The sequence below is a fragment of the Oncorhynchus keta genome, chromosome 17, assembly GCF_023373465.1.
Source record: "Oncorhynchus keta strain PuntledgeMale-10-30-2019 chromosome 17, Oket_V2, whole genome shotgun sequence".
Classification (NCBI taxonomy): domain Eukaryota; kingdom Metazoa; phylum Chordata; class Actinopteri; order Salmoniformes; family Salmonidae; genus Oncorhynchus; species Oncorhynchus keta.
The window spans coordinates 17,460,703-17,482,104 of record NC_068437.1 but is presented as its reverse complement, the minus strand read 5'-3'; the positions used below and the strand labels follow the sequence as shown (position 1 = coordinate 17,482,104).

Genomic DNA, 21,402 nt, shown 5'->3' with positions numbered 1-21,402 from the left:
CTGTTCGCTAAGGGACCGCCTACAAAATGCTAATTTACGTGTCACCCACAATCGCACAAAGCTCTCTGGGAAAGAGAGTCCACTCGCTAAATAATTCAAGCCTGTTCTCTTCGCTGTGAACAAGATGCCGGCCGTCCATAAATTGCTTTTAGAGGAGGCTTTGCAGGACAGTCCTCAGGTAGGTCTATACTATTTAATGTTATGTGCTGTTTTTGAGAGGAAAGGTATTGTAGGAGATGCCAAATTGGGCAATCCGGCTCCACTGTTGTAGGCTAAAGTACTATAGTCGACGATGAATGACAGCTTTGAATTGCCTGATTCTTATAGGAATGTAGCCTATTCCACTCATTGGCTATGTATCCGATACAAAGTTGATACAATGTGTCACACGTCGTAATTGTTATCAGGAACTAATCCCGCCTCTAATTTGCATATTGCACGAGATTCGAGAAGGGCTTTCCCTGTCTAGTCTTGAGCAGTGTCGTGATGAGTCGCCCATCGCCCAATTAGTAGTTTGGATGTCGATAAAGTCTGCGTCAACATCGATTAGTTGTTTATCGTGACAGTCACACTCTTCTTTGGACTATTTTGGGGTGCGATTGACATGGATTATTTGTTTGACAAAATAAGTGTTCATATCTGTTGGTTCTGAAAATACCCCGATTCGGGCCTATTTTACGGGCTGTGGGAGGGTTTTTTGAGTATTAGAATCCATTGGAATTGGTCAATAGGCTAACCGACCCAACTATGGGATTTAATGGACTGCACATATGGAATATATTTTTTTAAGGCACTGACTAAACCTAATTGTCCCCAGTAGCTTTGGTGGTGTGGAGATGTAATCCAGTTAATCGGTTTAGTTTAGTTTTCTTAATAACGCTTAATAACTGCAATACTACTTAATATCAGTTAGGCCGAGAATATTATTGATATCGTTCACTTGCAGACACAACCAAATGTAGGCTACATTTCTTTAGCCTAGGCTACTTCACTCGCACTTATGCTACAATAGGCTGCGTGAGAAAAATCTAGCATACATGAAATCACATTATCTTGTCTTATTCATTATGTATGTAGTTTATGGCTGGCTCCTCTGAGTTTGATAAAAAAAATCAACATATTCCTGGGGTTTATGTCTAGCTCTGCATAGTTCTTCAAATCAATGAATCAATTAGAGTGAGTCACAGAACATGTCAAGATGCACATCTGCATTGCATTACTGTGGCGATTTAAAAATGTAATGCAGATGCATCTGATAGTAATATAGACCTACAAAATGGTGTGTAAATATGAACCTATACACAATGTGTTCCTCTTTGCTGCATCCATACCAGTTTAGGGACAGATTGAAATTTACTGGGGTGGAGGGGCTAGACCAACTCACATGACCCTACCCATGTACTGTACAATAAATCGAACACTCAAAATAATGTTTACGACCAAAAATAACACATGTAGCGACCCTGTGTCCATAAACGTGGATATCGACTTTGCATCTTCAGCATGCTTCAGCATGCACAGTCGATGCCACGCAGGGCTATGAGCCAGAAGGTTGAGGGTTCACCAACCACCACAGATGAGCTCACTCTCCCTGCTTGTTTCATTACACTTCCAATCATAGCTGGCTGCAGACAATGATCAGCCAGGGGAAAATCAGAGTTTTAACATTTTGATTAAATATTTATAATTATATATAATATATGCAACACATTTTCCACCAATAGGTTTCTGTGCCAATGCACTACACAACATAAACAAAGCATACAGACTTCGAGCACTTCAACATCATCGTTTGCGTTTTCAACATCACAAAAAATAGACTGTCAATCTCAACAAACAGAAAATACACCCCTCCCTACCTTGTATGCTTACCCAGTGTCAAGCCAAGCCTTTGATAAATTCCTATAGTCATACATGTTTTTGGTGTTTTGTAACAGAGGTTTATAAGTGACCAGGATTTTACTATAAAGTCGGGGACTTATCTCCATTATGGTCCCTATGTTTTATATATATATATATATATATATATATATATATATATATATAATTCCATAGAGATGCCAAAAAATGCTTTACCTCCAGATGAGGGGGAAGTTTAAGTACAATTCTTACAAGCTTGTTTGGCTGGTAGCTTATTCTTTAGATATCTGGGGCTGCTGGTGAACCATGATGTGCAGGCATAACCAAAGTGACACAGGACTAGCACAATTGTCAGAGTCTTTAGGATGTCTCTAGCTAGGTTTACATCCAATTGGTGACAGATTTTCATGTGAATATTCAATAATATTTCTAAAAACGATATGCCATTTCAGAGTTTAAAGCTTTTTTTGGGGGGGGGGTTTCCGATAACATTAATTGTCTACCTCACGGTTCAGATGTCAAATTTGAGCAATACATGTATCAGGGTATTGCATGCAAAGGCTAAGGTGTCCACTGTATGATATTAATTAATTATTAATATATTCAGTACCAGTCAAAAGTTGAGACACACCTACTGATTCAAGGGTTTTTCTTTATTTTTACTATTTTCTACATTGTGGAATAATAGTGAAGACATTAAAACTATGAAATAACACATGGAATCATTTAGTAACCAAAAAAGTATTGGTCAAATATCCCTTATACAGCCTGGAGGTGTGTTGGGTCATTGTCCTGTTGAAAAACGAAAGTCCCGCTAAGTGCAAACCAGATGGGATGGCGTATCGCTGCAGAATGCTGTGGTAGCCATGCTGCATTGTTTGCTGTTTGGGGTTTTAGGCTGGGTTTCTGTACAGCACTTTGAGATATCAGCTGATGTACGAAGGGCTATATAAATACATTTGATTTGATTAAGTGTGCCTTGAATTCTAAATAAATCACAGAACTTGTCATGAACAGAGCACCATCACACCTCCTCCTCTATGCTTCACGGTGGGAACCACACATGCGGAGATAATCCGTTCACCTACTCTGCATCTCACAAAGACAAAGTGGTTGGAACAAAAAATCTCATATTTGGACTCATCATACCAAAGGACAGATTTCCAACGGTCTAATGTCCACTGCTCATGTTTCTTGTCCCAAGCAAGTCTTTTATTATTATTGGTGTCCTTTCATAGTGATTTCTTTGCAGCAATTCAACCATGAAGGACTGATTCACACAGTCTCCTCTGAACAGTTAATGTTGAGATGTGTCTGTTACTTGAACTCTGAAGCATTTATTTGGGCTGCAATTTCTGAGACTGGTAACTAATGAACATATCCTCTGCAGCAGTGGTAACTCTGGGTCTTCCTTTCCTGTGGCGGTCCTCATGAGCCAGTTTCATCATAGCGCTTGATGGTTTTTGTGACTGCACTTGAAGCAACTTTCAAAATTCTTGACATCCACATTGACTGACCTTCATGTCTTAAAGTAATGGACTGTTGTTTCTCTTTGCTTATTTGAGCTGTTCTTGCCATAATATGGACTTGGTATTTTACCAAATAGGGCTATCTTCTGTATACCACCCCTACCTTGTCACAACACAACCAATTGGCTCAAATGCATTAAGGAAATAAATTCCACAAATGTACTTTTAACAAGGCACACCTGTTAATTGAAATGCATTCCAGGTGACTCCCTCATGAAGCTGATTGAGAGAATGTGTGCAAAGCTGTCAAATATATTTAGATTTGTTTTTTTTTGGTTACTGCATGATTCCAAATGTTATTTCATAGTTTGTCTTCACTATTATTCTACAATGTAGAAAATATTCAAAATAAAGAACCTTGAATGAGTAGGTGTCAACTTTTGACTAGTATTGTACATGTATACAGTTGTGGCCAAAAGTTTTGAGAATGACAGAAATATACATTTAAAAAGTCTGCTGCCTCAGTTTGTATGATGGCAATTTGCATATACTTCAGAATGTTATGAAGAGTGATCAGATTAATTGCAAAGTCCCTCTTTGCCATGCAAATGAACTGAATAATATAAAAAAACATTTCCACTGCATTTCATCCCTGCCACAAAAGGACCAGCTGACATCATGTCAGTGATTATCTAGTTATCACAGGTGTGAGTTGAGAAGGCTGGAGATCACTCTGTCATGCTGATTGACTTCAAATAACATACTGGAAGCTTCAAAAGGAGGGTGGTGCTTGGAATCCTTGTTCTTTCTCTGTCAACCATGGTTACCTGCAAGGAAATGTGCCATCATCATTGATTTGCACAAAAAGGGCTTCACAGGCAAGGATATTGCTGCCAGTAAGATTGCACCTAAATCAAGCATTTATCGGATCATGAAGAACTTCAAGGAGAGCGGTTCAATTGTTGTGAAGAAGGCTTCAGGGCGTCCAAGAAAGTCCAGCAAGCGCCAGGACTGTCTCCTAAAGTTGATTCAGCTGCGGGATCGGGGCACCACCAGTACAGAGCTTGCTCAGGAATGGCAGCAGGCAGGTGTGAGTGCATCTGCACGCACAGTGAGGCGAAGACTTTTGGGGGATGGCCTGGTGTCAAGAAGAACAGCAAAGAAGCCACTTATCTCCAGGAAAAACATCAGGGACAGACTGACATTCTGCAAAAGGTACAGGGATTGGACTGCTGAGGACTGGGGTAAAGTCATTTTCTCTGATGAATCCCCTTTCCAATTGTTTGGGGCATCAGGAAAAAAGCTTGTCTGGAGAAGACTAGGTGAGCACTACCATTAGTCCTGTGTCCTGCCAACAGTAAAGCATCCTGAGACCATTCATGTGTGGGGTTGCTTCTCAGCCAAGGGAGTGGGCTCACTCACAATTTTGCCTAAGAACACAGCCATGAATAAAGAATGGTATCAACACATCCTCCGAGAGCAACTTCTCCCAACCATCCAGGAACTGTTTGGTGACGAACAATGCCTTATCCAGCATGATGGAGCACCTTGCCATAAGGCCAAAGTGATAACTAAGTGGCTCTGGGAACAAAACATCAATATTTTGGGTCAATGGCCAGGAAACTCCACAAATTCGGACAAACTCTAAGCATTGATTATGCAAGAATGGGCTGCCATCAGTCAGGATGTGGCCCAGAAGTTAATTGACAGCATACCAGGGCGGATTGCAGAGGTCTTGAAAATGAAGGGTCATCACTGCAAATATTGACTCTTTGCATCAACTTCTTCATGTCATAGGCCTGCAGTAGCTAACACTTAATAATATCCACACCATACCAAACCTTTACAAACATTTCCAAACTTTATTAGGGTAATATCAAAAGTAAGTATAGCCCTTGTTTTATAGGGAAAATACGAGCAGAAGAGCGAAAGTAAACCAGGGAAAAACGCACAACCCTCCCCTGTGCCCCCGGAAAAAAATGCGCTACCCTCCCTTATTTTGGGCCACCCCTGTACATTTTGATCTGTTCCTTACCACACCACACCTTTTATCGAAACAATTACAGGTTAATAACAGGTGAACAATCAGGCTAAAGGTCTTAAAAGCCTAGCCCAATTATTAGGCTTATATCAGTGCCTGTCTGCCTGTTGATCCTATTGTCATTCTCAGTCTGCCTGGCTGTCAATGATCATATATTTCAGTATGTCCCTCTTGTCTGCTTCAGACTCGCTCCTTGCTCAGTGTGTTTGAGGAAGATGCGGGAACACTCACAGACTACACCAACCAGCTGCTTCAGTCTATGCAGAGGGTTTATGGAGCCCAGGTAACACACACACACGCACAAACAAAAGCCTGTGTTCAATCCAATTTCAAGAGTCATATATTTTTTTACGAGAGCATACTATAGCTTAGTTTGCATGATGTCTGCCGTTTCTGATAGTTAGTTTCCTGTAAGAGGGGTCATCCAGGGGATAAACTGCTAATAACATCACTTCCTGTGTTTGTCAGAGTGAGATGGGATTGGCTACAGAACAGCTGTCCAGTCAGCTACTGGAATATGAGAAGCAAGTAAGTATTTTCTTACTGAGCATATTGGACAACACTCATGCGCTTAACTGCAGTGTATTGTGATGCAACCTGCTGCCTAACGTTATTTCAGAAAGCACAAAACTCTGCATTCTACCATTTGGATTTCTAAGCATATTGGCCCTTTCACAGGAGAAGGTAACATGCCAGCACTGAGAATTGTGAATTGTTCACATAATAGCCTCAAGTGTATTACTCTTTGGAACGTGCTACAGGAAGTGCTCTTTGAATGTTTAAAATCTCTTAAGGATAAGGGGGCACTATTTTCACGTCCGGATGAAAAGCGGGCCCAAAGTAAACTGCCTGCTACTCAGGCCCAGAAGCTAGGATATGCATATTATTGGTAGAGTTGGATAGAAAACTCTAAAGGTTTATAAAACTGTTAAAATTATGTCTGTGAGTATAACAATTTATTTGGCAGGCGAAACCCAGAGGACAAACCATCCAGGATTTTTTTTTTTTTTAGGTCACTCTCTTTTCAATGGGTTTTCTATGTGGTGCTTGCAGTTCCTATCGCTTCCACTAGATGTCAACAGTCTTTAGAAATTGGTTGATGTTTTACCTTTGAGAAATTAAGAAGTAGGGCTGTTCAGAATGAGAGTCGAGTCTAGTGTACTGTTGTGGTTGGGGCGCAGGACCTGAAAGCTCGCTCCACTTTGTTTTCGTCCGGTATTGTACACAGTTTATCCCGTCTTAAATTGTAGCGATTATTTACCTTTAAAAATACCTCAAGTTGGATTAAGAAAGTTGTTTGAAATGTTTGGATCAAGTTTACAGGTACTAGATACTTTGTAGTCATGTTGTGCAAGTTGGAACCAGTGTTTTTCTGGATCAAAATGCGCCAAATAGATGGACATTTTGGAGATGTAATGACAGAATTTATCGAACAAAAGGACCATTTGTGATGTTTAATGGACATATTGGAGTACCAACAGAAGATCTAAAGTCACTGTCTTTTTTCCCCTCCAGAATTTTGCCCTTGGTAAAGGTGACGAGGAGGTGATCAGCACACTGCAGCAATTTGCCAGAACTGTGGGGGAGGTGAGGCTCATGCATCAGTGCACGTGTGTTTGTTACTGTGTTTGTGCGCATATAGGGGATGTATTGCATGTATATGGGGGTTTAACAGTGTTTGAATCTATGGAGGTTTGATAATATTTGATATACCAAAAATATCCTCTCCCATTTGTATAAATTGGGAATTGAATAATAGGTTTCCCCTTATTACAATGAACACATTTCATCATTGGAGCTTTGATAAATTCTCTGTAGAGGCTATGGGGCGCAGGCTGCCAGGATGAGAGAGGTAGACGGGTGGAGGTGTAGCCAGACAGAGAATCACTCTGGCTGGCCTCGAGGTGTAGTCTAGTGGTGGGAGTGTTTTGGACGGATGGACTGAGCAGCAGGGGGCCTTGCTAGCCTGTGGTGGAGTGGCATTAGAGCAGCCACAAAGAATGAAGTCATTGTTTGCCCTTCTAGCCCAACAACTCTGGCCTAGAGCATACATCCATCTCCCTGCAGGTTATACCTAATCCTGCTCTGACCTTTGTTCCACAGTCCACAATAAACTGAAGAGCTTTTAGGTTTTCAACAGTGTTTACTTGATAGATTATTTAGCATTTAGCCGCATAGGGTATTATGCTTAATATTAATAACAAATTACAGGATTAAATTAATCCGCAGACCAAGAAAATGTGTTTTGGCTGGCTCTCAAATTGCAGGATTGAGATTGATCACCACATTCTGATTCTGATCAGTCATTTTAATTAACTGCTTTTGAACTCATTTTTGAACCACAATCAATCATCCATCCCCTGCTGTTTTCAGGGATTACAGGAGAGCCGAGGGTGCCTCTGGGTAATTTAGTTTTGATGTAAGGCTGAGTATGTCTGTCTCTGTTCTACCCAGCTGAACACACTACACTCAGAGCTGGCCTCTCAGATGGCTGACAGAATGATTTTTCCCATGATCCAGTTCAGAGAGAAAGACCTTACAGGTAGACACAATTTACAAACACCTGCTTATCAGCCTGTTGCTTTCACACATTTTGAATACAATTTCCTTGTTTGATTCAGACATTTTGCGTTGTCATGGTTTTTGACACCGAATCTCTATTTGACTTCTCAGAGATAAGCACATTAAGAGAAGTATTTGGCATCGCCTCTGATGGTATGTATGGGTTTCTCATTTGATATGATTTTGTTTTGGAGTTATAACACAGCAGGCGATCATCAGACTCATGTCTATTCCTTCCCCTTCACAGAGCACGAGGCTGCCATGGTCAAGTACAGCAGACTGCCCAAGAAGAAGGAGAATGAGAAGGTAGTGACGTGTACTAGCCAAACTTCTAACAGTACAACAATGCACTAGAACACTAGAAGTGTCTGTAGCCTTGGATGAGATCTTTAAGGGTCATGGCCCTCAGCAAAGCTCACTAAATAATTTTAGACCCCAAGCCACCCCTGTTCCCAGACTTTGAACCCCCCGCAGGAAAAACAGAACTAGATAATGCTTTGTGTCAGGTGTGAGATCCCTCCTAAACAGCTCGGGCTAATGTTCCTGTCGACCCAGTAAGGCCAGCAGGCTAGTCTAGTTGCTATGTAACTGTTATGAATGTTTTTGTCAATTTGTTTTCTACTGTATTTAGATGCCACTTTAAAGATGTACATGATACTGCAACAAAATGCCCCCATGGGGACAACAAAGTCAGTAAAGCTGGTACTATTAGCTGACATGTGCTACTGTATAACTGCCTCATAATAGTTGAGAGGTCATGACATACTTCAGTTGAGGTGATGTTGCTCTGTTTAGCTCTCCCCCTGATTAACTGGGTATTTGGGTTATTAATTACTTGTGTTTGTGTGTTTGTGTCTCACGAACTACTGTGTTGTGGTGCAGGTGAAGGCAGAGTTGGTGGGGGAGGTGGCCTACTCCAGGAGGAAGCAGCACCAGGCCTCCATGCAGTATTACTGTGCCCTCAATGCCCTGCAGTACCGCAAGAGAGTAGCTATGCTGGAGCCCATGCTGGGATACACACAGGCCCAGGTACAACCACCATAGCCAATACAAACACACACCCAAACCCCTACTACAAGTAGTAAACCAGTCGTTAAACCAATCAACACACTTTATTCCTACCGCAAGTCAACTACAGTATGTGAATAAAACAGGATAGCACAGATTGCTGTGGTCCAATAGCAAGTCAGAACTGGAGAAGCAATGAATGCACAGATGTCTTCTGTCTTTGTGTCCCTCTCAGATCCATTTCTATAAGAAAGGCATGGATCTAGTCTCAAAGAAAATGGACAACTTCCTGGTGTCAGTGTCCAGCATGACACAAAGTATCCAGGCTCAGTTGGACTCGGAGGCTGAGGCCATGCGTCTGACCCAGCGAGAGCTGCTCTCCATGGAGGATACTGTGTACATGCCTGACCGTGATCCCGTCCCAGTCAACCGCACGCTTATACAGAAGGCAGGCTACCTCAATATCAGGAAGTAAGGATAACTTTGATTTCATTATTTCAAGGGTGTTCTTAAAATGTGTCTACCAGTATCTGATGTCTCTTCTCCTTGTTTGATCGTTTCCCTATCAAAGGACACTTTAGTTGCGCCTGTTTTAATCCATTAAACTCCAATAAAAATGTGTCTCAATGTTACACTCATTGTACTTCAGAGAAAACAATTTGTCAGCTACAATTCTAGCTACATATAAGAAGGTAGAATTGCCGAAACAACATTGTTAAGGCAGGCAGGGAGGCAGGTAGCCTAGCGGTTAAGAGCATTGGGACAAGAACCGAAAGATCGCTGATTCAAATTCCCTAGCCGACTAGGTGACAAATCTGTCGATGTGCCCTTGAGCAAGGCACTTAACCCTAATTGCTCTGGATAAGAGCGTCTGTTAAATGATAATGTCAAATTAAATTAAAATGCCAGAGCTGTCAGATGCAGTCTTTTCCTCATATACTTTGCCAGTCTTTGACAAATGACTGCAGCACAAAATAAAAGGTTCTGCAGAAAGCAATTTTATTTAATGACACCCCCGTGTCATCTGAGTCATCCATACATAATTGTAGAGACGTTTCTTGATTTGACTTCTCAGCACTGAGTGCTTTTGCTGTAGATTTCCAATTTTAGGTCCATTCACTGAGTCATGGAGACTGCAGCTGCTCCAAATCTGTGGCCTGGGTCGTATTCACTAGGAACAAAACGGAAGCAAACAGGCCAAAACGGCAGGAGGGACTGCCTGCATGCTTGTTCTCGTTTTCAAAAGTTTTTGCTATGGTGTACACTAATGAATACGGTCCTGTCCTGCTTTCCCTCACAGTAAGACGGGCCTGGTGACAACCGCCTGGGACCGCCTTTACTTCTTTACCCAGGGAGGGAACCTCATGTGCCAGCCGCGAGGGGCTGTGGCAGGGGGTATGGTGCTGGACCTGGATAACAGCTCCGTCATGGCCGTAGAGTGTGAGGACAGACGATACTGTTTTCAGATCACCTCCCCCTCCGGTAAAACGTACGCTAAACCTTCACTGAACCTCCCCAAGATCAACAGAGTTGTGAGAATAAGTTGTATTGTCCTACAAAACAATGTGCTTTAATTTTGTTCTTGTGATGTTGCAGGTCAATGATTCTACAAGCAGAGAGCAAAAAGGAACACGAGGAAGTATGTATCATATCAGTCAAATCTTTTGTATCAGTTTGTTTTCTAGGCTTCTTTCATCCATGTGTTAAAAGCCATTGCTACACATTCATTCATGTTCGTTTTTCTGGCCTGCTTGTCTCAAGCTGCATTAGAGGAACTATTTGAAATCTCTGATGTTTGTTGAGAGATGGCCGCCTAATAATAGTCTAATACTAACTTCTGTTTCTTCTCCCCAGTGGATTTGCACTTTGAACAACATTTCCCGACAGATCTACCTGACAGACAACCCTGAGGTAAAGTACAGTCGTGGCCAAAAGTTTTGAGAATGACACAAATATTAATTTTCAAAGTTTGCTGCTTCAGTGTCTTTAGATATTTTTCTCAGATGTTACTATGGAATACTGAAGTATAATTACAAGCATCTCATAAGTGTCAAAGGCTTTTATTGACAATTACATGAAGTTGATGCAAAGAGTCAATATTTGAGGTGTTGACCCTTCTTTTTCAAGACCTCTGCAATCCGCCCTGGTATGCTGTCATTTAACTTCTGGGCCACATCCTGACTGATGGCAGCCCATTCTTGCATAATCAATGCTTAGTTTGTCAGAATTTGTGGGGTTTCGTTTGTCCACACGCCTCTTAAGGATTGACCAATGGGATTAAGGTCTGGGGAGTTTCCTGGCCATTGACCCAAAATATAGATGTTTTGTTCCCCGAGCCACTTAGTTATCACTTTTGCCTTATGGCAGGGTGCTCCATCATGCTGGATAAGACATTGTTCGTCACCAAACTGTTCCTGGATGGTTGGGAGCAGGTTCTCTCGGAGGATGTGTTGGTACCATTCATTATTCATGGCTGTGTTCTTAGGCAAAATTGTGAGTGAGCCCACTCCCTTGTTATTTGAACTCAATCAGCTTGACAGAGTGATCTCCAGCCTTGTCCTCGTCAACACTCACACCGGTGTTAACGAGAGAATCACTGACATGATGTCAGCTGGTCCTTTTGTGGCAGGGCTGAAATGCAGTGGAAATGTTTTTTGGGGATTCAGTTCATTTGCATGGCAAAGAAAGACTTTGCAATTAATCTGATCACTCTTCAAAACATTCTGGAGTATATGCAAATTGCCATCATACAAACTGAGGCAGCAGACTTTGTGAAAATTTATATTTCTGTCATCCTCAACTTTTGGCCACGACTGTACATATTATATACCACCTCTAGAACCAGCTGGTTATAACGATACTTATCAACTAAAATATAGTGGTAAATCAGTCATTTTTCCTAGCACTTAAAAGCAGTTGTGATGAATAATCAATCTTAATTTGATCACCCTGTCGCAGGAGAACCTTTAAAAAGGCTTCTGAAGTTTGTAATCTCCACTTGTACATTTCAGACTTGATTTTCCCTTTTGAAAAATGTACCTGTAGGTTGGTGGCACCTTAATTGGGGAGGACGGGAACGTGGTAATGGCACGAGCGGAATCAGTGCAATGGTATTAAACACATGGTTTGATGCCATTCCAGCCATTATTATGACCCTAAACAAATGTCCATGAATTATAATCTACATAATAATTCACATTACCTGATACTGCAGGATTATTGTCCTTCTGTAGCAAACTATCTCAAATGATGATCTTACATCTATCTGCATGTTGTGGTAAGGCGAAGACACACCCTTTTGTTTTCAAACCAAGCCCATTCTGAGTAGCAACAGGGCAATGCGACAGGATGTTTCCAGCTCCAGAGTCCGGTCTGGTCTGGTTTTCCTGATTGTTTTAGAGATGATACTGTTGCTCCCATGAGATATGTCTGAACTGTGATTTAGTGTTTTATGACACAGACCTAGTCTTATCTAATGACCCTGAGGAGTCCACATTATCAGAGGCTGCTACTTCCACCCAGTTGAACTTCCACCCATTCCCCCTGCACATAGCAACACAGACGACCTATCTATACGGTGTGTGTATGTATGCTTACGTGTGCGTTCACCAGCGGGTTCTGCGCGCTTGGATGTGTGCTTTCCCATATTGTCTGTTCATTGTCTGTTCTGTTGCTTCCTCTCTGCCCTCATGACTCCCTAGTCCCCCTCTGTAATTTGTTGGCTTCTTATTACGTTTGGAATATTCTAAATCTGGCACAAATCAGACTAGGAAGTATGATGCAAAGAACTGGTGGGTCAGTGAAAGGTCAAGTACTGCTTCCAATTGATACTTTTGATAGGCCTATATGGTGTACATAGCTTGTTATGTATTATGTCTGATATACAGTACCAGTCAAACGTTTGGACACACCTACTCATTTAAGGGTTTTCTTTATTTTGACTATTTTCTACATTGTAGAATAATAGTGCAGACATCAAATCTATGAAATAACACCTGTAGAATCATGTAGTAACCAAAAAAGGGTTTATTTAATATTTGAGATTCTTGAAAGTAGCCACCCTTTGCCTTGATGATAGCTTTGCACACTCTTGGCATTATCTCAACATTTAATTCTGAGTGGAATGGAGCCTACAAGGTGTTGAAAGCGTTCCACAGGGATGCTGGCCCATGTTGACTACAATGCTTCCTACAGTTGTGTCAATTTGACTGGATGTCCTTTGGGTGGTGGACCCTTCTCGATACACACGGGAAACTGTTGTGTGTGAAAAACCCAACGGCGTTGCAGTTCTTGACACAAACCAGTGCGCTTGGCACATAATACCATACCTCGTTCTAAGGCACTTAAGTCATTTGTCTTTCCCATTCACCCTCTGAATGGTACACAATAAGTCTCAAAGCTTAAAAATCCTTCTTTAACCTGTCTCCTCCCCTTCATCTACACTGATTGAAGTGGATTTAACAAGTGACATCAATAAGGGATCAGAGCTTTTACCTGGTCAGTCTGTCATGGAAGGAGCAGGTGTTCTTAATGTTTTGTACAGTCAGTGTATTTGATCACGGACGTCTGCTGTGCCTGCCTCAACCTATGTTTTCAATAGAATTAGCCAAACTACGCCCTTTTGTGGCATCATGTGTTACTCACAGAGCATGTTAGGACTGTTATCATTACTACAGTGTAATGACAGAAGCTGCACCTTGTTCCCTTCTTTAGGCAGTGGCCATCAGACTGAACCAGACAGCCATCCAGGCGGTCACGCCCATCACCAGCTTTGAGAGGAGAGGGGAGGGCTCGCCCAACCCAGACAGGTTAGCCTCTCATGCAGAGGAAACACCTTGCGTTTTCTGGAAAATAAAGTGTCGTCATGTGTTATTTCAGGAATGCTAGTGTCCTCATCACACTTGTTTTTTGTATCTCTTTGTCACTCACTCTGCGTCTCTCTCGTCCTCTCCCTCCCTCTCTACAGGGCTAAGCCAGGTGGGGTGCAGTCCTCTAGCAGTGCTCCAGAAGCAGAGGACCTTATAGTTCCAGGGACACCCATCCAGTTTGACATCATGCTGCCTGCCTCGGAGTTCCAGGACCAGAACAGGGTCGGAGGGAGGTAAAACCAACACCACAGGGGCTGGTGTGTCAGAACCATTTCCTGTTTGCTGATTTGTCCAATAATAGCTCTACCAGGTTGAATAGTGTGCGTTTCCTCCCTGACAGGCGTACAAACCCATTCGGAGAAACAGATGACGACTGCTCCCCTGAAAGCGATGGTAGGAGTGTCTCCAGTCCAGTTTATTGGTGCCATACTCTTGTGCACTACATATCCCATGATCCTCTGTCTCCTGATGCGTGTGCGTGTCTGCAGACTCCCTGCTGCAGCAGGTGTTTGCGGTGCGGTTCCTGGGCTCCATGGCGGTGCGTTCGGGACAAACCCAGGAAGTGATCTATGAGGCCATGAGACAGGTGCTGGCGGCTCGAGCCATCCACAACATCTTCAGAACTACAGAGTCCCATCTCATGGTCACCAGCAGCTGTCTCAGGTACAAACACAGGGCAGACAGGAGGCCCATGAACGTGCCTAGGGAGCTTAACATTGCCACTATGTTGAGAAATTGTGTTTTCTTTACGACAGGTTGATTGACCCCCGGACACAAGTCACAAGAATCAGTGTAAGTTCCATGGAAATCTTACTTAGTTGACGCTGATCACTGTAGGTTGGTGGCACCTTAATTGGGGAGGACGGGAACGTGGTACTGGCACGAGTGGAATCAGTGTAATGGTATTAAACACATGGTTTGATGCCATTCCAGCCATTTATGAGCCGTCCTCCCCTCAGCAGCCTCCACTGACTCTGATAGTAATCTGTGTATTGTCTGTTACCTAGTGCTTCATTCCTGGTGATGGCAGTAGGTATTCAGTATGAACAAATCCCCCCCCAGTTCCAGCTACAGGAGGTGACCCAGTTTGCGGCCCACCAGGAGAACGGCAGGCTGATGGGCTTCGTGGTTGAGGGGCGAGACTGGAGCGAGGGGACCGAGGGGGGAGAGCCCTCCTTTAGTGCGTTTGTCTTCGAGAGCAACACGGAGGGAGAGAAGGTAGGTATCATAAAACACATTCATTATGTGGGTTTACATGTCGTTTACTTGCGGTGGGTTAGTCAGTTTCACAGTGTAATTCGTGTCATATCTTTTTTCACAGATATGTTACACGATAAGTTTGGGGAAGGATATTATAGAAGCAAAGAAGGTTTGTTTTAAAATCTACATGTTTGAATAACCCTATGTTTAGTATTTCTATGCATCTGAATCTCTCTCTCTCTCTCTGTGTGTGTGTGTGTGTAGGACCCGGAGGCTCTAGCTCAGCTGATGAAAAACATGCCTCTGACCAACGATGGCAAGTTCCTCCTGCTGGACAGTGAGACTGGTGACACGGCTAACGGAGGAGCACCGGATGAGGAGTCTGAGGCCTAGCCATGCCTCATAGTACCAGGGGAGAGAGTCAGAGGTTCTCCCACAAAACGCCTCCTCACGTGGTGTTGCGATGTTCTCATGAGCCCTTCCTCCTTGCTCTAGTCTGGTACATGTTGACCAGGAAAACCTCCTGGGTTTATATGGCATCTCTCACTCATGACCACTGAAGTGATGTACAGTTACTTATAAAAAGGGACAATGTTTAGGTTGACTATTTTATCCCTTTATTTTCCCTGGTGGAATTAATATCCTCAGCCATCCTGTCAGTTTAAATCCCTTTCTCCGGCATGAATAGGTTTACATTTCCTAGCTTTGAGTTTAGTGGTACTATTGTGTTAATGCTGCAGTATAATATTGTGTAGAGATGACTGGCTATGATGACTTACATGTAGGTCTTGTCAGCAGCACTTCAGATGACATTTATACTGTACATCTTTCATTCCTATGAGACCATATTGCACTTCCAAGGTTTCTATTTAATCAAAGGCTTGATGTCCGCGGCAGAATGCACCGACTTCAGACATTATCCGGCAACAAGTAAGGTTTTAATCTCAATGAAGGACAGGGGAAGGTACTGTATAGTCAGAATTTTGGCGTACCATGTGACGTTAAACCCCCATTCCTTGTTGTATGGGAGGCAGCGATTAGAGAATGAAGAACGTGTTAATGCTCCAACCATGTGTCTTCGAACAGTGGGCATGGTGGCCTGTTTGGGAGTATGAATGAGTCATGGTAGGGCAGAAATCATACAGTAAGATGATCCATTTCCTTAATGCTTTTATAAACCACTACCTATAGAATCTGCTTGGAGCTTTATTTCCTTACTAGTCGGGCTTCGGATGGTACGTGGTCTGTGAAAATATTTGTCCATTTTTTTTTTTTCAACTGCCTTCGCAAAGTAAATATGACATGTGTCAAACATTGAAGATTGCAGAGGTCTGTTATTTTCTGAATCAGTATAATATGAGAGATACAGCGCATTAATTATTTGATGACGTGCTTCCAGTGGGAAGGTGTCTAGACTGTCTGCCTTTGGTACTGAACCAGATTCAGAATATCTCCTGACTTGTTCCATTAACCAATTGCAAGTAAGCAGAATGTCTACCATTCACCAATAGAGAAATGCTAAACAAGACTAAGGCCTAGATTCAACCGGATCAAGCGTTAACCGGCGATAGTGGATGTTTTGGAGGGGGAACTGCGTTAGTTCCGTTGAGTCGGTGAGCAGCTGCTCTTGCTTGATTAATCTCGACCCGGGCACCTGTGTAGGCTTGTTTTTCACCTCCAGGGCATGAGCCAGCCCCATTCAAAGCTGACAGCGAAGTCGGCTCAAAACAAAAGTGACATAATTAAGCACGTGGAGTGATGAGAAGGATTCTGTGTTTTCACATGCAAAAAAACGAGTTTGAAGATTCAAAAATGTTCTGGAAAAGGGATGTATGTTTCTGGACGACGCACCCATGCTGTTGATAACATGAGTGGTGCAGATTACTGTTTGATTTGAGAAGGACTCTCCCTCACTGCTTTTGCCTGTTTACGTCACGGGCCATAGACCTGTGCCCCACGGCTCAACATTGACGAATCCGGCCATTGTCACAAAGCCACACCTGCCCCACTCGATTTAGAAGTTTAGAACAAGAAAGTGTAGGCTATAAAGAAATAATTACACCCAAATTGAAAATCATTAAACTAAATAATGTGGATTTATAATCAGCCTAATAAACAAGGCTGTGTGGGATTTATTAAATTAGACTGCGTGCAGCCAGTGGCAATGTCCACTGTGGGTTTAATGCCAGGAGCCGCTTATGAATTTGACAGCTCTAACAGGCGACACCAAAAACAACCGCTATGTGGATGTCGGCTAAAGCGGATCTGATTGAATTGAACCTTAAGGGCTTGTAAACTCAGCAAAAAAATAAACATCCTCACTGTCAACTGTTTATTTTCAGCAAACTTAACATGTGTAAATATATATATTTTTTTGGAGGGGGGTCAAAATCAAAAGTAACAGTCAGTATCTGGTGTGGCCACCAGCTGCATTAAGTACTGCAGTGCATCTCCTCCTCATGGACTGCACCAGATTTGTCAGTTCTTGCTGTGAGATGTTACCCCACTCTTCCACCAAGGCACCTGCAAATTCCTGGACATTTCTGGGGGGAATGGCCCTAGCCCTCAACCTCCGTTCCAATAGGTCCCAGACGTGCTCGGATTGAGATCCGGGCTCGTCGTTGGCCGTGACAGAACACTGACATTCCTGACTTGCAGGAAATCGCGCACAGAACGAGCAGTATGGCTGGTGGCATTGTCATGCTGGAGGGTCATGTCAGGATGAGCCTGCAGGAAGGGTACCACATGAGGGAGGTCTTCCCTGAAACACACAGCGTTGAGATTGCCTGCTATGATAACAAGCTCAGTCCGATGATGCTGTGATACACTGCCCCAGACCATGACGGACCCTCCATCTCCAAATCGATCCCGCTCCAGAGTACAGGCCTCGGTGTAACACTCATTCCTTCGACGATAAACGCGAATCCGACCATCACCCCTGGTGAGACAAACCGTGACTCGTCAGTGAAGAGCACTTTGACAGTCCTGTCTGGTCCAGCGACGGTGGGTTTGTGCCCATAGGCGACGTTGTTGCCAGTGACGTCTGGTGAGGATCTGCCTTACAACAAGCCTACAAGCCCTCAGTCTAGCCCCTCTCAGCCTATTGCGGACAGTCTGAGCACTGATAAGGGGATTGTGTGTTCCTGGTGTAACCCGGACAGTTGTTGTTGCCATCCGGCACCTGTCCCGCAGGTGTGATGTTCGGATGTACCGATCCTGGGCAGGTGTTGTTACACGTGGTGTGCCACTGCGAGGACGATCAGCTGTCCGTCCTGTATCCCTGTAGCGCTGTCTCAGGCATCTCATAGTAAGACATCGCAATTTATTGCCCTGGCCACATCTGTAGTTCTCATGCCTCCTTGCAGCATGCCTAAAGCACATTCACGCAGATGAGCAGGGACCCTGGGCATCTTTCTTTTGGTGTTTTCCAGAGTCAGCAGAAAGGCCTCTTTAGTGTCCTAAGTTTTCATAACTGTGACCTTAATTGGCTACCGTCTGTAAGCTGTTTGTCTTAACGACCGTTCCACGGGTGCATTTCATTGAACAAGCATGGGAAACACTGTTTAAACTCTTTACAATGAAGTTATTTGGATTTTTACGAATTCTTTGAAAGACAGGGTCCTGAAAAAGGGACGTTTCTTTTTATGCTGATTTTATTTAAACTAAATGTCATGTATGTGCCATTTCTGAATGGGAGATTTTTTTTTAATCGTGGAATAATGACAATTGGTCAAAGCTGGACTTTGCGTGGACCGCAAGGTCATTCAGTGTTGACCAAGTTGTTTACTTGCATGCTGAGTTGGCAGCTTTAAAACAGCTTGTACTGTGTGTTATTCTTAGTCTGTCATTATCAGGCCGAACTCCATTCCCTCCTTTTCCCTCAAGGGCTCGTGACATTCTGTTTTAAATGGCTGTGTCTAGACAGACGGTTTTGCATTCCTGCATTGTTTACTCCTTAAAACATGAAGGAGACAGTTGAGGGGTGAATCCTTACTTCCACTAAGTTTTTTATTGTCAATGGGAGACTTAAGTGAAAATTTGACTTAAATGGAAGTTACGATTCAACGCTAGAGGATCAATCTTCTGTAATCCTCCTTAGTGTCTGCCCTTCATATTGTTCAAACTTCCTTTTGTTCCTTCTGCTTTAAGTAAAATGCACAGTCAGGGAAGATGTATATCTATATACAAGCGATCTGGAAAATGTTTAAAAAATGCAAGTGCAATGCTCTCTTTTGCAAATGACCTTTGGTTGTATGACAGTGCTCCCCCCCCCACACAACTTTACATTCATTGTTTGACCTATAGTTTTCCAAAAATGTTAACATGCTATCTTTAATAAATACAAGTGACATTTTATTACTCCGTTTTTAAGTTTTGTTTTTACATCACAAAATGAAGCATTTCTTTAATTGACACACAGGGCTTAGGAATGGGGTGGGCAGAGGAGAGGCACCTGAGCTTTAGCTAGCGTTGTTACATTTTGGCATCAGCATGTGATATATGGGGGGATGTATATAAGTTTGTTATCACTGACTTTTATAGACACCATTATGGACAGGAGGCATAATACGGTATGGTCCGGCACATTGAATCTGTCAACAGGTCGTCAAGGTACATTTAAAATGTAAATGCAACGCATATAGTTTCTTTAATACGGTATATTATTCATGCCACAAATATACATTACCAAACTGCAATGGGTGTGGGGGAGAGATTTGTACACATGTACATAATATTCAACTAATCATTAGTTTAGAGGCTACTCTGATTATCTACAACACAGGCACACAGTGTTCTAGACACGTACGTTCAGGAGTCTTTGTAGTAGTTGTTGAAGTTGATGCGGAGCAGGAAGTCCTCCAGGTGAGGCTGATATCCTCGGTTCACCAGCTTGGTCACCACTGAGGAGACACCACAGAGAGAGATTCTAGCCATTTGCCTAATTGGTTAAAGGACTAACTGACAAACTTTTCAGAGAGGGGTTGTAAGACAAAATGGGACGAAACATGGAGTTGCGAACCATCTGCATTTAACCACAGCAGGGTGACTGAATGTGGTTGAATACAAAACGGTGCAGTTATGCCCCTCCGTAAGGCAATCAAACAGGCAACACGTCAGTACAGAGACAAAGTGGAGACGCAATTCAACGGCTCAGACACGAGACGTATGTGTCAGGGACTCCAGACAATCACGGATTACAAACAGGGACACCGACGTCTTGTTCCCAAACACCTTTGCCCGCATGGAGGATGAAAGTGCCACCGACTCGGCCCATTCCTGAGGACTGTGGGCAGATGTAAGTCTTAAGGCGGCATCCCTAGCAGTGTCCTCAGAGCACAGACCAGCTGGCTGTTGTGTTTACGGACATATTCAATCTCTCCCTATCCTAGTCTGCTGTCCCCACTTACTTCAAGATGGCCACCATTGTTCCTGTACCCAAGAAAGCAAAGGTAATTGAAATGACTAATCGTCCCGTAGCACTCACTTCTGTCATCACGAAGTGCTTTGAGAGGATAGTTAAGGACCACCTCTTCCTTACCTGACACCCTAGACCCACTTCAATTTGCTTACCGCCCCAATAGGTCCACAGATGATGCAATCGCCATCACACTGCCCTGTCCCATCTGGTCAAGAGGAATACCTACGTAAGAATGCTGTTCATTGACTCTAGCTCAGCCTTTAACACCATAGTACCCTCAAAGCTCATTATTAAGGGTCCCCACAAGCGTGCATGTTCAACACCCTCCTGTACTCCCTGTTCACCCATGACTGCGTAGCCACGCACAGCTCCAACTCAATCATCAAGCTTGCAGACGACACAGCTAGTAGGCCTGATTACCAACAATGATGAGACTTCCTACAGAGGTGGTGAGGACACTGGTGGAGTGGTGCAACAAAAAAGGAGCCGATTGTAGATTTCAGCAGGGGGAGCACCCCCCCTATCTACACCGACAACGGGGCCGCAGTGGAGAAGGTGAAAAGCTTCAAGTTCCTCGGCGTAAACGTCACTGACAATCAAATGGTCCACCCACACAGACAGTGTGGTGAAGAAGGCACAACACCACCTCTTCAATGTCAGGATGCTGAAGAAATTCAGCTTTGCCCGTAAGACCCAAAGATAAGACCCACCAACAAACTGTTACCGATGCACCATTGAGCGCATCCTGTCGGGCTGGTTCACCCCCTGGTACGGCAACTGCAACGCCCCGCAACCGCAGGGCTCTCCAGAGCGTGGTGTGGTCCGCCAAACGCATCACCGGGAGCACACTGCCTGCCCTTCAGGACATCTATAGCACCCGGTGTCAAAGGAAGGCCAAGAAGATCATCAATGACCTCAGCCACCCGAGCCACGACCTGTTCAGCCCGCTATCATCCAGAATGCGAGGTCAGTTAC

At 43.5% G+C, this 21,402-nt stretch overlaps 2 protein-coding genes across 5 annotated transcripts in view; one reads left to right on the top strand and one right to left on the bottom strand.

Annotated features, from left to right (window-relative positions):
- The first annotated feature begins 21 nt into the window (after positions 1–21).
- appl2 (adaptor protein, phosphotyrosine interaction, PH domain and leucine zipper containing 2) lies at positions 22–19,362 on the top strand. The gene is made up of 20 exons (XM_035790796.2): positions 22–178; positions 5,555–5,653; positions 5,839–5,898; positions 6,886–6,957; positions 7,825–7,912; positions 8,044–8,085; positions 8,180–8,238; positions 8,815–8,961; positions 9,176–9,411; positions 10,241–10,429; positions 10,537–10,579; positions 10,795–10,851; positions 13,654–13,748; positions 13,907–14,041; positions 14,149–14,201; positions 14,297–14,471; positions 14,564–14,600; positions 14,871–15,026; positions 15,130–15,177; positions 15,273–19,362. The coding sequence occupies exons 1-20, from the start codon at positions 125–127 to the stop codon at positions 15,399–15,401; spliced, it is 1,974 nt and encodes a 657-aa protein (XP_035646689.1). The 5' UTR covers positions 22–124; the 3' UTR covers positions 15,402–19,362.
- Positions 19,325–21,402, bottom strand: part of tubgcp6 (tubulin, gamma complex associated protein 6) — a 31,559-nt gene continuing 29,481 nt past the window's right edge. For all 4 annotated transcript variants that reach the window (XM_035790793.2, XM_035790792.2, XM_035790794.2 and 1 more), the window contains exon 24: positions 19,325–19,909. In XM_035790793.2, the coding sequence (XP_035646686.1) occupies positions 19,818–19,909 (92 nt within the window). In that variant the 3' untranslated portion in view covers positions 19,325–19,817. The remainder of the gene's footprint in view (positions 19,910–21,402) is intronic.

What these genes read in the sequence shown, in the direction of transcription:
- appl2 (XM_035790796.2), top strand. Translation starts at nt 125, where the DNA reads ATGCCGGCCGTCCATAAATTGCTTTTAGAGGAGGCTTTGCAGGACAGT. An exon ending in GCAAAAAGGAACACGAGGAA is followed by an intron (nt 10,580 to 10,794) that starts GTATGTATCATA and finishes TCTTCTCCCCAG; the next exon opens with TGGATTTGCACTTTGAACAA. An exon ending in GCAACACGGAGGGAGAGAAG is followed by an intron (nt 15,027 to 15,129) that starts GTAGGTATCATA and finishes CTTTTTTCACAG; the next exon opens with ATATGTTACACGATAAGTTT.